The following is a 15,358-nucleotide window of genomic DNA, read 5'->3' as shown; positions in this document are numbered from 1 at the left end:
AAGAACACCATTCCAACCGTGAAGCACGGGGGTGGCATCATCATGCTGTGGGGGTGCTTTGCTGCAGGAGGGACTGGTGCACTTCACAAAATAGATGGCATCATGAGGAAGGAAAATTATGTGGATATATTGAAGCAACATCTCAAGACATCAGTCAGGAAGTTAAAGCTTGGTCGCAAATGGGTCTTCCAAATGGACAATGACCCCAAGCATACTTCCAAAGTTGTGGCAAAATGGCTTAAGGACAACAAAGTCAAGGTATTGGAGTGGCCATCACAAAGCCCTGACCTCAATCCTATAGAACATTTGTGGGCAGAACTGAAAAAGCGTGTGCGAGCAAGGAGGCCTACAAACCTGACTCAGTTACACCAGCTCTGTCAGGAGGAATGGGCCAAAATTCACCCAACTTATTGTGGGAAGCTTGTGGAAGGCTACCCGAAACGTTTGACCCAAGTTAAACAATTTAAAGACAATGCTACCAAATACTAATTGAGTGTATGTAAACTTCTGACCCACTGGGAATGTGATGAAAGAAATAAAAGGTGAAATAAATAATTCTCTCTACTATTATTCTGATATTTCACATTCTTAAAATAAAGCTGGATCCTAACTGAACTAAAACAGGGAATTTTTACTAGGATTAAATGTCAGGAATTGTGAAAAACTGAGTTTAAATGTATTTGGCTAAGGTGTATGTAAACTTCCGACTTCAACTGTATATAAAAATGAGTGAAGTGAGTAAAGAGCTGAGGAATGGAAAATGGTGAAAAGAAAGAGTATAGCTAAAGAGCTGAGAGAATGGGGAAAGAAAGAGTGGCGAGGAGCTGGAAGACAAGTTAACGACTTTGCAGATTTCATTATAGAGATAGTTAACCCTGTTGATACTAAAGGAGGGCGTTATCCTCTCCGGAGGAGTCCTGCATCGTCCTTCCACCTCCTCGCACACAGACAGATGAGATTACAGCTATCAGCACCACCGACATCCACAATTAGCACTTCACTCTCCCTCCGTCACCTCTCTCTCTCTCTCTCTCTCTCTCTCTCTCTCTCTCTCTCTCTCTCGCTCTCTCTCTCTCTCTGTGTTTCTGCTCATGACAGTCTGTAGCTCTTGATATGGAGGCAATTTGAGTAAATAAAAAGGTGCACGCAGTAAATTGCTCTCAGCTTTGGCTGACCTGCCTCTCTGACCTTTCCCCACTCATTTAGAAAACCATTTGCCATTTCAGACAAACAATGAGGTTTATGGAAATATGGCGCGTGCATGCACGCACACACACACACACACACACGCACACACACACACGGACACACACCCAAACACAAACACACGCACTCACCTGTGAAGCAGACAGGACACTTGAAGGTGCCGCCCATGCCCTCGAAGCTGTGCTCGATCAGGTGGCATTGGAGTTTGGCTGGCGAGTCGAAAGACTGACTGCAGAGCTTACACTCATGGTTCAGACCCTCTTCTATGGAGAAAGAAACAAGAGAACACACAAAATAAGGCAGTTAGAAGAGTGAATAATCAGAGCACAAACAGCAGAGAGAGATCCAGAGTCTATTCTTTTTCTCCTCCTTCCCAATTTAATTTAGCTTCAACACATTTGTGTCAAAGGCTCCTGCCTGTGACTTTCATGGCTCGTACAAGAAGCAATATAATGTGTGATCTAGACCCATCAGGCATAAATTGGACAGTCAGTGGGGGGCCTAATTGCACAGGCGAGGTCTTGCACTTTGAACATGGCAAGCATGGCTCTTTTTGATTGGCTTACACACAAATTAATTTCTGGCTGACTTGGTGTGGGCAAATGAATGTGTAGTGCAGCGCTAGGTAGATATGGAAAAATGAAATGCATGAAGAGGCATATAGGCTAAATTACAGATTAAGTGGCAAATGTAAGAATAGCCAAGCGTGGGAACAGACTAATTTCCTCATCAAAATCTAATAATAAACAATATGAGTAGCATTCAATCAGTGGTCATTACAGACATGTCAACATATCAACCTTTGAATACTTCCCTTCATTATCACCATGGCAACCCACTATGTAACTATCGACGGCATTATTCTCATTATTGTGGATGAGTAGAATAAAAATCTATTAAAATCAGTTTTTGTCCACTTAGATTTGTCTCCAACTCTCCTAGAATAAAAATCTCCCATATTTGTCATAACTAATACATAAGTTATAACTAATGCGTAAAGTGAGATATTGCCCATGACAACGGCCAAAACATGTGTGAGTGAGTATCCATTCCCCCATCACGTTAGAATGTGTGACACGTCTTCCTACAGACATTAGATTACCTTGGACGGTCGAGGCTGTTGATAGCTGAAATAAATGCTGTTGGTTCAGACACTGAACCTGCCCTACTGCTCATTTGCTGCACAACGATCCGCTGACTCAGACTTCCACAGAGCCAATCGGAGCGGAGCTGCCCATCTCCTGAACTGCACATCAATAAAAACCCTGTGCACTCTCCATGGGGTTGGGCCTGTGCTCTGTCAAATTCCCCCTGTCCCGTGAAGTATGGGTCCAGGCATGGGGCCAGCGAGAGGGGGGTGGGGGGTATGGGGAGGAGGGTCTCAGGGGGCCCAACCAGGGTCGGGGCTCATCCTTCAGTCTCTACAGCCCAATGCACACAACATGGGCCCAGGGTGCCAGACGTGCAAACACACAATCCACCAGCTGTGGCCATACCAGGCCCTGGAGGATCAGAGCGGAGTGCTACCGAATGGGCCTTGGGCAAATCTGGCAACCTGACTCACAGATCTGGCAACGCAACTCACCTAAACAACAATGGCCTGCGATGAACGGGAACAGATTCACCCCAGATCCACCTAGATGCCCGTGTTTTAAAACCCCAGCCCACACCCTGCCAGTGACTTTCCCATTTGTACTTTTATGGTCAATTGTTGTTCCACTGCTCAAAGCACACATTAAATAACATGGGCTGGTTCACTCCACTAACAATATTTGGCAAAATGATGACAATCTACTAATTTCTGAAACCTACAGTCGATTACAACAAACTTGACAAAGTAATGTTAATAAACAAATGAATTGGTTTAAACCTTTACAAGGGAGGTGGAGTCACGTCATAAGGGTGTTACAGTAACAAAGAAATGAAGCTGTTCATCTGTTTTGGTGACTAGCCTATTCTATACATCAAGACTGCACTAGAGCATAGAGTGAAAAATACAACCCAATGACCTGGGCTGTTCTAGAAAAGAGGGGAACACGTCTCCCAGGCAACATGGTGAGTCTACTCATGTATTACATACAGAGTATGTTTGTGCTCTATGTCACCACATGTTCCTGTAGGCCTGCCCTCTTCTCCTTATAACCTAACCATCTGGCCCTGTAAAGCAGATGAGGAAATTCTACTAAGGCCTCAAAACAAACATTTAAAGCTGGCCATGTCTGGATGAGCTATTGTCTTACAGTGTGTGTCTGGCTCAGTGGCTTAGGTTTGGATGGAAAGATACAAATAACAATCAGAGGAGATGATCATGTCACTTGTGATCATGCCCTCCCTTTTGAAAGATGAGACACGCTGTGTATGTGTGTGCGTGTGCGTGCGTGCATCATTTGTGCACGTGGTTAAGATAGCGATAGAGTTAGAGTTGGATCACTATCCGCTTTGATCCGCATTCAACGTGGCTCTGTGTGTGTGTGTATTCAGAGCGCTCCATGCCTGTGCCCATATGTGCAGCCATGGTTTGACCCTGGAGCACACTCCTGTCCCTTCAGAGACCTGGCCTGCCTCATTATGCAGATAACTCTGCACCTGCCCAACTGTCTGACATTGGGTGCATGTGTGTTTGTGTGAGTGAGTGTGAGTGTGAGTGTGAGTGTGAGTGTGAGTGTGAGTGTGAGTGTGTGTGTGTGTGTGTGTGTGTGTGTGTGTGTGTGTGTGAGAGAGAGAGAGAGAGAGAGAGAGAGAGAGGGAGAGAGAGAGAGAGAGCTGTGCATATGTCTGTGAATCTAAGACGTGTTTGTTTGTTAGTATGATAATTATTCACTACTGTGTATGTGTGTATGTGTGTATGTGTGGAGTGTACAAGTCTGTTCTGCACTGACAGTCCCCATAATGTTACTGTGTATGGGGGGACGGGTTTGTATGCGGCAGGAGAGCAGGAGTTGGATCACACTGGCATCCTGTTCCTTAGTGAGAGTCAGGGGAAGAAGTCAGCCAGCACGCCCCTATAGCTCCCTCATCGGCGTGAGGTCACTTCCTGTCGCTCCCCTGGCCTCCCCCAGGACTGTCCAATCAGCACGGAGCATTCAGTAGCCCCCAACCCGGCCCCTCTGCACCGACTGGAGCAGACTCTGGATATAGTCACAGAGCCACTGGGGACTAGCAACTCTCTCTTTCTCTCGCCCTCCCTCTCTCTGTCTCTCCCCCTCCTTCCACCTCCCTCTCCCTCCATTCTCCTGAGTGTACCTCCCTCCACTGCCACCACCCTGTCCCCCTGCACTCATAAGAGAAATCCTTTAGATGAGAGCTGCTCTGTTCCTGCTCCTCTAAGCAAAGTAAGCCTATCTGCATATCTACAGGGCCTGGTGGCACTCCTAAGGCTCATGGTTTATGTATTTCACAGCTCCTTAATACACAAATGCCTAATATCTCTCCCATGTGGAAGTAGGGAGACGGAGGAGGAAAACTATATCTAAAAAAGGACAGTCTATTATTTATTCTTCTTGTGTTTAGTCTTTAGCAACCAGGCTGAAGTTCATGTTCTGTTGAAGGTTGTTTGGTTGTTTGGGACACTGGGGTTTGTTTTCTTTCTGTCTTGTCTGGCTGTCCAAGTTGTGTTGCTTACACCACTTATACATGAATGATAGTACAGCTTTGGTACATTTAAGAACTTGACAAAAAAACATTATTTTCTCGGAATTTCATTACTTTAACAGAAAGTTTCCTTAAAGTTCAAACATGGTTACGTTTCATTTCACAGCTCCTTGTGATATTGAAACAATGTTGCAAATGTCGGAGAGACAGACGGCAAGGTTAAGACAAATCTCCGCTGTTGAAAACCAAATGCTAGTCTAAAGGAAATGGGAGATAATGTCTAGATTCTTTTTACAGTGTAGATCTGGTATATAAATTGCCTGGCTGGGCTGATGAGACAATGGATTGCACAGTCAGATGGAATAGTGAATAGGCATTTCAACTTCATAGCCTTAGCTGGTGGTAACTTGTGGAATTGACACTGGCTGGAACACGGTTTTAACCAATCAGCATCCAGGATTAGACCCACTCGTTATAAAATGTACTATAGGTCACAGAAAACAAACAGGATACATCTGAGGAAATCGCCTGTTATAAAATAACATTACCATTTCCATTTTAGTCATTCAGCAGACGCTCTTATCCAGAGCAACTTACAATTGGTCTCCCGAGTGGCGCAGTGGTCTAAGGCACTGCATCGCAGTGCTAGCTGTGCCACTAGAGATCCTGGTTCGAATCCAGGCTCTGTCGTAGCCAGCCGTGACCGGGAGACCCATGGGGCGGCGCGCAAGTCGTCCAGGGTAGGGGAGTTGGTAGAGCTCAGTTGGTAGCGCATGGCGTTTGCAACGCCAGGGTTGTGGGTTCGATTCCCACGGGGGGCCAGTATGAAAATATATATATAATAATAATAATAATAATAATAATAATAATAATAATAATGTATGCACTCACTAACTATAAGAGCGTCTGCTAAATGACGTAAATGTAATTAGTGCATTCATCTTAAGATAGCTAGGTGAGACAACAACATATCATAATCGTAGCTCAGTTGGTAGAGCATGGTGTTTGCAACGCCGGGGTTGTGGGTTCGTTTCCCACGGGGGGCCAGTATGAAAAATGTATGCACTCACTAACTGTAAGTCGCTCTGGATAAGAGCGTCTGCTAAATGACGTAAATGTAGCAAGTGCAGTGGGGAAAAAAAGTATTTAGTCAGCCACCAATTGTGCAAGTTCTCCCACTTAAAAAGATGAGAGAGGCCTGTAATTTTCATTATAGGTACACGTCAACTATGACAGACAAATTGAGAAAAGAAAATCCAGAAAATCACATTGTAGGATTTTTATTGAATTTATTTGAAAATTATGGTGGAAAATAAGTATTTGGTCACCTACAAACAAGCAAGATTTCTGGCTCTCACAGACCTGTAACTTCTTCTTTAAGAGGCTCCTCTGTCCTCCACTCGTTACCTGTATTAATGGCACCTGTTTGAACTTGTTATCAGTATAAAAGACACCTGTCCACAACCTCAAACAGTCACACTCCAAACTCCACTATGGCCAAGACCAAAGAGCTGTCAAAGGACACCAGAAACAAAATTGTAGACCTGCACCAGGCTGGGAAGACTGAATCTGCAATAGGTAAGCAGCTTGGTTTGAAGAAATCAACTGTGGGAGCAATTATTAGGAAATGGAAGACATACAAGACCACTGATAATCTCCCTCGATCTGGGGCTCCACGTAAGATCTCACCCCAAAATGATCACACGAACGGTGAGCAAAAATCCCAGAACCACACGGGGGGACCTAGTGAATGACCTGCAGAGAGCTGGGACCAAAGTAACAAAGCCTACCATCAGTAACACACTACGCCGCCAGGGACTCAAATCCTGCAGTGCCAGACGTGTCCCCCTGCTTAAGCCAGTACATGTCCAGGCCCGTCTGAAATTTGCTAGAGTGCATTTGGATGATCCAGAAGAGGATTGGGAGAATGTCATATGGTCAGATGAAACCAAAATAGAACTCTTTGGTAAAAACTCAACTCGTCGTGTTTGGAGGACAAAGAATGCTGAGTTGCATCCAAAGAACACCATACCTACTGTGAAGCATGGGGGTGGAAACATCATGATTTGGTGCTGTTTTTCTGCAAAGGGACCAGGACGACTGATCCGTGTAAAGGAAAGAATGAATGGGGCCATGTATCGTGAGATTTTGAGTGAAAACCTCCTTCCATCAGCAAGGGCATTGAAGATGAAACGTGGCTGGGTCTTTCAGCATGACAATGATCCCAAACACACTGCCCGGGCAACGAAGGAGTGGCTTCGTGAGAAGCATTTCAAGGTCCTGGAGTGGCCTAGCCAGTCTCCAGATCTCAACCCCATAGAAAATCTTTGGAGGGAGTTGAAAGTCCGTGTTGCCCAGCGACAGCCCCAAAACATCACTGCTCTAGAGGAGATCTGCATGGAGGAATGGGCCAAAATACCATCAACAGTGTGTGAAAACCTTGTGAAGACTTACAGAAAACGTTTGACCTGTGTCATTGCCAACAAAGGGTATATAACAAAGTATTGAGAAACTTTTGTTATTGACCAAATACTTATTTTCCACCATAATTTGCAAATAAATTCATTAAAAATCCTACAATGTGATTTTCTGGATTTTTTTTCTCATTTTGTCTGTCATAGTTGACGTGTACCTATGATGAAAATTACAGGCCTCTCTCATCTTTTTAAGTGGGAGAACTTGCACAATTGGTGGCTGACTAAATCCTTTTTTCCCCACTGTATATTCTCCCTCAATAAAGTAGTTATCAGCAAAGTCAGTGGTAGTAGGAAAACACTGGGGGGCGCCGTGGGATTTATTGAGATAGGGTTCAGACGTTTTCGGAAGATGGGCAGGGACTCCGCTGTCCTGATGTAAGGAAGAAGCTTGTTCCACTATTGGGGTGCCAGGACAGAGTAGGCCACAAAATCCAGACTAGGCCACAGCTGTTTCTGTTTCTGAAAGACTCAGTCACATATCCTCCATTCAAACATCTTTCAACCTACAAACTCAGAAATTATACTTGTGACTGTTATACTTTTTGAAATTGACAGAAGGCAAGATAAGGATATAACTTGGGTTTTGAGAAGACATACTATTATATAGAGTAAAGCTATAGGGTTGTGTATGGTAAAATAGTAGAGTAGACAGCTCAGGGCCTGTAAACAGTAGGTGGGTTTACTTGGCTCTACCTCTCCACGGGAAAATCCGAGTGATTAAGGCCCAGGGAATTATGGGTGAATACAAATCGACTCCACCTCTCTGCGCGGTGGTGTGTGTGTGTGTGTTCTCTGGAGATATAGAACCACTTCTCACGTGGAACTCGGTTCATTTTAGAGATACTACAAGGCCCATTAGAGCATTGAGAAGAGGAAGTGGGCGGGGATGTAGATGTAGCTGGTAGGTGGGAGCTAGCTGCCACACGGGAACCAGGCTCCCACTGGACCTAGGCTGATTGGAGAACTGGCGCCTGGAGGCGAACATAACTAATATCTATCTCCTGCCTTCTCAGTTTAAAGAGGAGGACATGCAATTATTTACAACATTATAGAAAAAACCCTATAGGAAAGCTATCTAATCCTGGAAATCACCCTCATTACTATACAAGCATGATGATAACGATGGCCTAACCCAGTCAAATGCTAGCTAATTACCTCATTAGGACTGATACAATTACCTTTATACCAGATATACAGTGGGGGAAAAAAGTATTTAGTCAGCCACAAATTGTGCAAGTTCTCCCACTTAAAAAGATGAGAGAGGCCTGTAATTTTCATCATAGGTACACGTCAACTATGACAGACAAATTGAGGAAAAAAAATCCAGAAAATCACATTATAGGATTTTTAATGAATTTATTTGCAAATTATGGTGGAAAATAAGTATTTGGTCACCTACAAACAAGCAAGATTTCTGGCTCTCACAGACCTGTAACTTCTTCTTTAAGAGGCTCCTCTGTCCTCCACTCGTTACCTGTATTAATGGCACCTGTTTGAACTTGTTATCAGTATAAAAGACACCTGTCCACAACCTCAAACAGTCACACTCCAAACTCCACTATGGCCAAGACCAAAGAGCTGTCAAAGGACACCAGAAACAAAATTGTAGACCTGCACCAGGCTGGGAAGACTGAATCTGCAATAGGTAAGCAGCTTGGTTTGAAGAAATCAACTGTGGGAGCAATTATTAGGAAATGGAAGACATACAAGACCACTGATAATCTCCCTCGATCTGGGGCTCCACGCAAGATCTCACCCCGTGGGGTCAAAATGATCACAAGAACGGTGAGCAAAAATCCCAGAACCACACGGGGGGACCTAGTGAATGACCTGCAGAGAGCTGGGACCAAAGTAACAAAGCCTACCATCAGCAACACACTACACCGCCAGGGACTCAAATCCTGCAGTGCCAGATGTGTCCCCCTGCTTAAGCCAGTACATGTCCAGGCCCGTCTGAAGTTTGCTAGAGTGCATTTGGATGATCCAGAAGAGGATTGGGAGAATGTCATATGGTCAGATGAAACCAAAATAGAACTTTTTGGTAAAAACTCAACTCGTCGTGTTTGGAGGACAAAGAATGCTGAGTTGCATCCAAAGAACACCATACCTACTGTGAAGCATGGGGGTGGATACATCATGCTTTGGGGCTGTTTTTCTGCAAAGGGACCAGGACGACTGATCCGTGTAAAGGAAAGAATGAATGTGGCCATGTATCGTGAGATTTTTAGTGAAAACCTCCTTCCATCAGCAAGGGCATTGAAGATGAAACGTGGCTGGGTCTTTCAGCATGACAATGATCCCAAACACACCGCCCGGGCAACGAAGGAGTGGCTTCGTAAGAAGCATTTCAAGGTCCTGGAGTGGCCTAGTCAGTCTCCAGATCTCAACCCCATATAAAATCTTTGGAGGGAGTTGAAAGTCCGTGTTGCCCAGCGACAGCCCCAAAACGTCACTGCTCTAGAGGAGATCTGCATGGAGGAATGGGCCAAAATACCAGCAACAGTGTGTGAAAACCTTGTGAAGACTTACAGAAAACGTTTGACCTGTGTCATTGCCAACAAAGGGTATATAACAAAGTATTGAGAAACTTTTGTTATTGACCAAATACTTATTTTCCACCATAATTTGCAAATAAATTCATTAAAAATCCTACAATGTGATTTTCTGGAAAAGAATTTCTCATTTTGTCTGTCATAGTTGACGTGTACCTATGATGAAAATTACAGGCCTCTCTCATCTTTTTAAGTGGGAGAACTTGCACAATTGGTGGCTGACTAAATACTTTTTTCCCCCACTGTATGAGGGAAAAAAGAATAATACAGGAGAGATGTGTAGCGGAAAAGAGTACCCACTCATGACAAAACAGAGAATCATGGAATCTGGAGGATTGCGAGGAGAGAACAAGGAGAGAGAACCAAGGCGCCACAGACAGACAGAGAAACAGACCCCATGTCAGGTTCCCAAGTTTGTGCCATTTCTGGGTAACGTTTATGCCAACCCTCCAGAGGGAACCGAACCAAGGGGTGAGGTTGTCGGGTGTGACATGTCAGTGGTGGAGACTACCCTTACGAGCAAGTTAGCGTGCGGGCGGCAGTGGGGGGGGGATAATACAAATCTGTGTCCCAACTGGCACCCTATTCCCTTTATAGTGCACTACTTTTAAACCAGGGCCCATATCGCTCTGGTTAAAAGTAGTGCACTATAAAGGGAATAGGGTGCCATTTGAGACACAGCCTAAGTCTCTGGGAGAGTGTCAGGTCTGATGCTGGCTGAATCTGAACCTGAACGTACGCCAATGCACGGTGCACAGTGCACGTTGTAGGTGCTAAACAGAGCACATCTAGTCTCCACTTCCTCTCTCTCTACACCGCCTACATTAAATGCCTCGTACCATCCCATGGCGGCCGCGGTGGCTGGGTCCAGGCACATACTGACTGCCAAATTGACAGGGTTTTGGTGTCGAGATAAAAATGCATAACGCCTGAAGACACGGTAGCAAAGGTGTAGCCTGGTAATGGGTATTGCACAGGTTATGCACAGACTACTACAATGCATACAAAGACATGCTAAAATCAATCAATAGTCAGAAGACATTGGGCATATGGCATTTTCTCTCTAGCTAATCAGTATTCAGCTGAAGTTAAGGATGCTGCTGTAGGGAAGTCTATACTACACTCACAGTAAAACCAGAGAAAAAGAGCTGGTGTTTACACGCTACTTGGGGGCTATACAATATACTTTGTTGCTAAATAGCGACAGTTTAACCATAATTCCTAAAGCAAGAAAGACACACAGGTTATAACTTGGTCAAATTAATAGCTGGTAGGTCATTGGGGCTGCAGTTCACTGAAAACCCCCACAAAACCCCCCACCACAGCAAAGGGGAGAGCAGAGCAAAATACTTGTTAACGAATTATGTGTAGGCACTGCAGCTTGAGGCTAGGTATGGAGGTCCGTCAGGGACAAACAGTGCAGGCTAGCTGCTGAGATGGATGGCAGTGGAGCACTAGACACCCTGAAGCCACACAAACACCATTCTGCAGTCAACTGCTCTCTTTTACTTCATCCAGGCCCCATTCTAAACTGCTGGGCCTTTTTCTTTTTAGGAGAAAATAAAGGTCAAATGGACTATAGCCTAACAAGGCTCTGACTCTGAAGAGAGAAAAACACAGAAGCGAATCAGACAAAAAACTAACAGGCAAAGAAGAGCAAGCGAGGGAGGGAGAGGGGGGACGAATCTAACAAGAATCTCTCTTTCTACCCATGAAAAGAGTGAGTGGCCTGAATGTAAAAAGTTAATTACAACACACATGCAAGAGCCTTTCTTCGCTTGCCTCATTGTGGCAGCAGCGTTGTGCAGGCTGAGGGGCGTGTGGCTCTATGGGGTCCGTACGCGGCCCATCCACACAAAGGAACGGGAGAGGAGAGAGTACTGGAGAGAGGGGCTGGAGAGATGGAGAGAGGCCCCTTGGCTGGGCTCGTGGCATGGAGCACTGTACAATTAGCCAGCCCCTGCGTTTCTGCCGGCTTATAATTATCAGTGCTCTCCTTAATTGACTCCCTTAGCCTGGTGCAGAGGGACCAACCCCCACCCCCCCCTCCCTCCTCTACACCCCCCTCTACCCCTGCGCTTAGTGCAGACCACAGAGCACCGAGCACCATGCCGGGCTCTCCAAAGTCATTTAGAAAAGCGCTCATATTTTCGACACAAAAAAGAGAGGGGAACATTTGGTGAGAGAGAATTCATCATCAGGTGTCTAGAGGTTTTCCTTAATAGAAAAAGCGAGTCCCACTGAGCACGCTCCGTGTAGCGGCCAGCCACGCATGCTCGGGACCAGCAAGCCACCGTTCGCAGCGGGTCCGCAAGACATTAGCATAATTTTATATAACACAGGCGCCTGCGCTGGAAATTTAATACATCTCAGCAAATACGAGACAGGCGTTTTGCATAATACTTTTTTTTCTTACTCTGTGAGAGACATACTCTCTCGCTACCTAACCTGTCTCTAGTCTAGTCTATTCTCTATCCTGTCCTCTTTCTCTCTCTCCCTGGCTCCCTTTCTCTCGCCCCATGGTGCTGTTCTCACTAGGAGAGGGGAAGTTCATTACCTCAGCTAAATCAGAATTAGTCCCTTCATTTTGACGGGGCGAACTTCATTAGAAAGGCCCTCCCTTAATCCAGCCGGGAGGACTGATGAATCTACATGGGGCCCATAATTTGCTTCACACAGCATATTCAGCTACTTCCTCCTCCTTTCCTTTCCCCTTTAATTTTGCCTTATGTATTTGCGGTTACATTTTCATTAGATCAAGAGAAACCTGAGAGAGGAAAACACCTGGATATAATTAAGTAATGGGAGCAGAGAGGGTGTAAAGAGAGAGGGAGTTATGCTGTTTGGAACGTCCCATCTCCCCAACAGACCTTGGAGCCTCTGGGGCTGAACTGCTACAGAATGGCTGGGTTATTTGGCGGACACTCAAATATAGAACCGACAGTGGACTCAGTCTGAGAGTTTAAATATGATCTAATAGCCTACAAGGCCAAGTACATTTGAGAAAGAAAGAGAGAGAGATATTGGGGAGACGGAGAGAGAGAGATAGAAGGAGAGAGAGAGTAAAACAATTATGTCACTATGTGTTTTTGGGTGAAAGAGAAACACGACATCCACTACAGCAGTTCACCAGAATCAACCCAATACCCTAACATCCAGAGATGTGGATGAGGATGGACAGGCCCTGACTAGCATCCACTGTGTCATCACTGTGCCTGGTGCCTGGTGTCAGGCAGATGTGCTGCTTGGCATGGCAGCTACTCTCTCTACGCTCCCCACCCACCCCATAAAAACAGAAAGCCCACTGACTCCTTCTCTCCCCCTTCCTCCTCCCCCTTCTCCACCCTCCCAAAAAGCCCACTGACTTCAGGGTGGCGCTGAGATGAGTCTCAACCCCCCCCCCCCCCCCCCCCCCCCCCTCCCAGGCCTCCGTCCCCCACGCTGCGCCCCTGCAGCCTCCCTCCCTCATCACCTCCTCACAGGGGTCCCCTGACTGGTAATCTCCTCCCCTCCAATGTGAAATCTCTGACAGCGATGCCCCGCGCTCTTACCCCCTCCCTTCGTGGCTGATGGGTAAATTGGAATGGCGCACCCTGCTGGCGCCGAGAGCTCTGAACAGAGCCCAGTCACACACGCTGGGGCACCCCCGTCGCCGCCCCCTGTCTAATATAGTGGACACGCACGCACACTCTCTCGAAGTGGCAATAACAAACAGACACACACTCACATATCCATAAGATCCCACAGACAGACTCATGCACCCACACACACACACACACACATATCCATAAAATAAAACACAAGAGACACACACACAAACGTGCCGAGCCATTGAAGGAAAGTGCTCCACGCATGATTTATATTCTCACTAATCTACATAAAGATTGAATATATGATAAATAAACAGATACCAGGAATTGAGTCAATATATGTTAAAATTCAAATGTGCATCATCTGGGACATGGCTCAGCATGTGTGCCTCTGCTCTCCTCTGCAACTACTGACTGCACCTGACTTCCGTTGCCATAGTTTCCATTATCTGAACCCATTGGAATCAAATGAAAGGATGGAAAAGGACACACAAGAAAACAATTCACTAATCCAACAAATAAAAGGGTGCCTACTAGATTTCATAACCCCAAGAATAGCACCAGTGCACCAGTGCACCATAGCGTTGCTCCATATGTGGAGGTTCAATACATTAATAAACATTATTAAACCAGAGCCTGCCTTGTTTTTTTCTCTCCAGTCAGGCATCAGAGTAGGATTTCCCAGAGGCCTGCTAGTCTAGCTGTCAAAATGTTCCATCCCTCCATCCCATCTCTGTCTATTTTTCCTCCTCCTCAGTCGATTCTCTGAAGCATGCGTGGACGGTTGAGTCCACTCTCAAATCACAGGGACGTCCTGAAATAGTTGGACAGGACCCGGAGGGGGTAAAGATCACTGCAGAGGAAGCCACACAGGCATTCCTGTCAGAACAGACCCATGGCTTTCACAGGGCCAGGGGTGAGGTGAGGGGTGGGTGGGTGGGTGGGTGGGGGGGCAGCGAGAGCCTCAGTGCCACAGACATGACATACATTTCATTACACTTAAACCAACTGTGGGTTCAACTCAGAAACCTTGTATGGTCTCAGAGGAAAAAGGATATAGAAAGTGGAGGTAGGAGGAGTGACTTTTAGAACGAGGACAATGGAGAGGTGGACAAAGAAACAGAGGCGGCGGTGGACTAATTGCTCGGGGGTTTGTCAGATTTCTTTTTTTCTGTAAGTGCTTTTGTGTAAAGCTCAATTGTGCCTTTGAGATGAACATACAGTATATCCATTTTGAAGATGTCTTTGAAAAGCATGCCTATTATCATGCATTATATATGACACAGAGCAGTATAATCCATTTGAATATTACCTTTTTTTGTTTTTAGAAATACAGTTTCATACCACCATTTTCAGTATATTATTATATTGCTTTTAAGAAAGCTATATTATTGCCATTTCCATCCATCCTGAAGGAGATCAGGAGCCCAGAGGAGCCTAGAGACCCTCCTCATCTATACTCCCCAGCCACTTTCTTCAGCCCTGCTCCTCATCCAAGCCCCTCAGCACTACTCCTCATCCCCAGCCCAGTCTACTCCTCATCCCCAGCCCAGTCTACTCCTCATCCCCAGCCCAGTCTACTCCTCATCCCCAGCCCAGTCTACTCCTCATCCCGCCCAGTCTACTCCTCATCCCCAGCCCAGTCTGCTCCTCATCCCCAGCCCAGTCTGCTCCTCATCCCCAGCCCAGTCTACTCCTCATCCCCAGCCCAGTCTGCTCCTCAGCCCCAGCCCAGTCTGCTCCTCATCCCCAGCCCAGTCTACTCCTCATCCCCAGCCCAGTCTGCTCCTCATCCCCAGCCCAGTCTGCTCCTCATCCCCAGCCCAGTCTACTCCTCATCCCCAGCCCAGTCTGCTCCTCATCCCCAGCCCAGTCTGCTCCTCATCCCCAGCCCAGTCTACTCCTCATCCCCAGCCCAGTCTGCTCCTCAGCCCCAGCCCAG

At 46.1% G+C, this 15,358-nt stretch overlaps 1 protein-coding gene across 2 annotated transcripts in view; it reads right to left on the bottom strand.

Moving 5' to 3' along the window:
- The window catches only part of LOC311146384 (zinc finger protein 521-like), an 82,430-nt gene that overhangs the window by 26,506 nt on the left and 40,566 nt on the right, over positions 1-15,358 (bottom strand). For both annotated transcript variants that reach the window (XM_084182880.1, XM_084182879.1), the window contains exon 3: positions 1,338-1,469. In XM_084182880.1, the coding sequence (XP_084039006.1) occupies positions 1,338-1,469 (132 nt within the window). The remainder of the gene's footprint in view (positions 1-1,337; positions 1,470-15,358) is intronic.

This window comes from Coregonus lavaretus (genome assembly GCF_964263955.1).
Source record: "Coregonus lavaretus genome assembly, chromosome: 19".
NCBI classification, from domain to species: Eukaryota; Metazoa; Chordata; class Actinopteri; order Salmoniformes; family Salmonidae; genus Coregonus; species Coregonus lavaretus.
The sequence above is the reverse complement of the archived record's forward strand: the minus strand, read 5'-3'. Positions and strand labels throughout refer to the sequence as shown.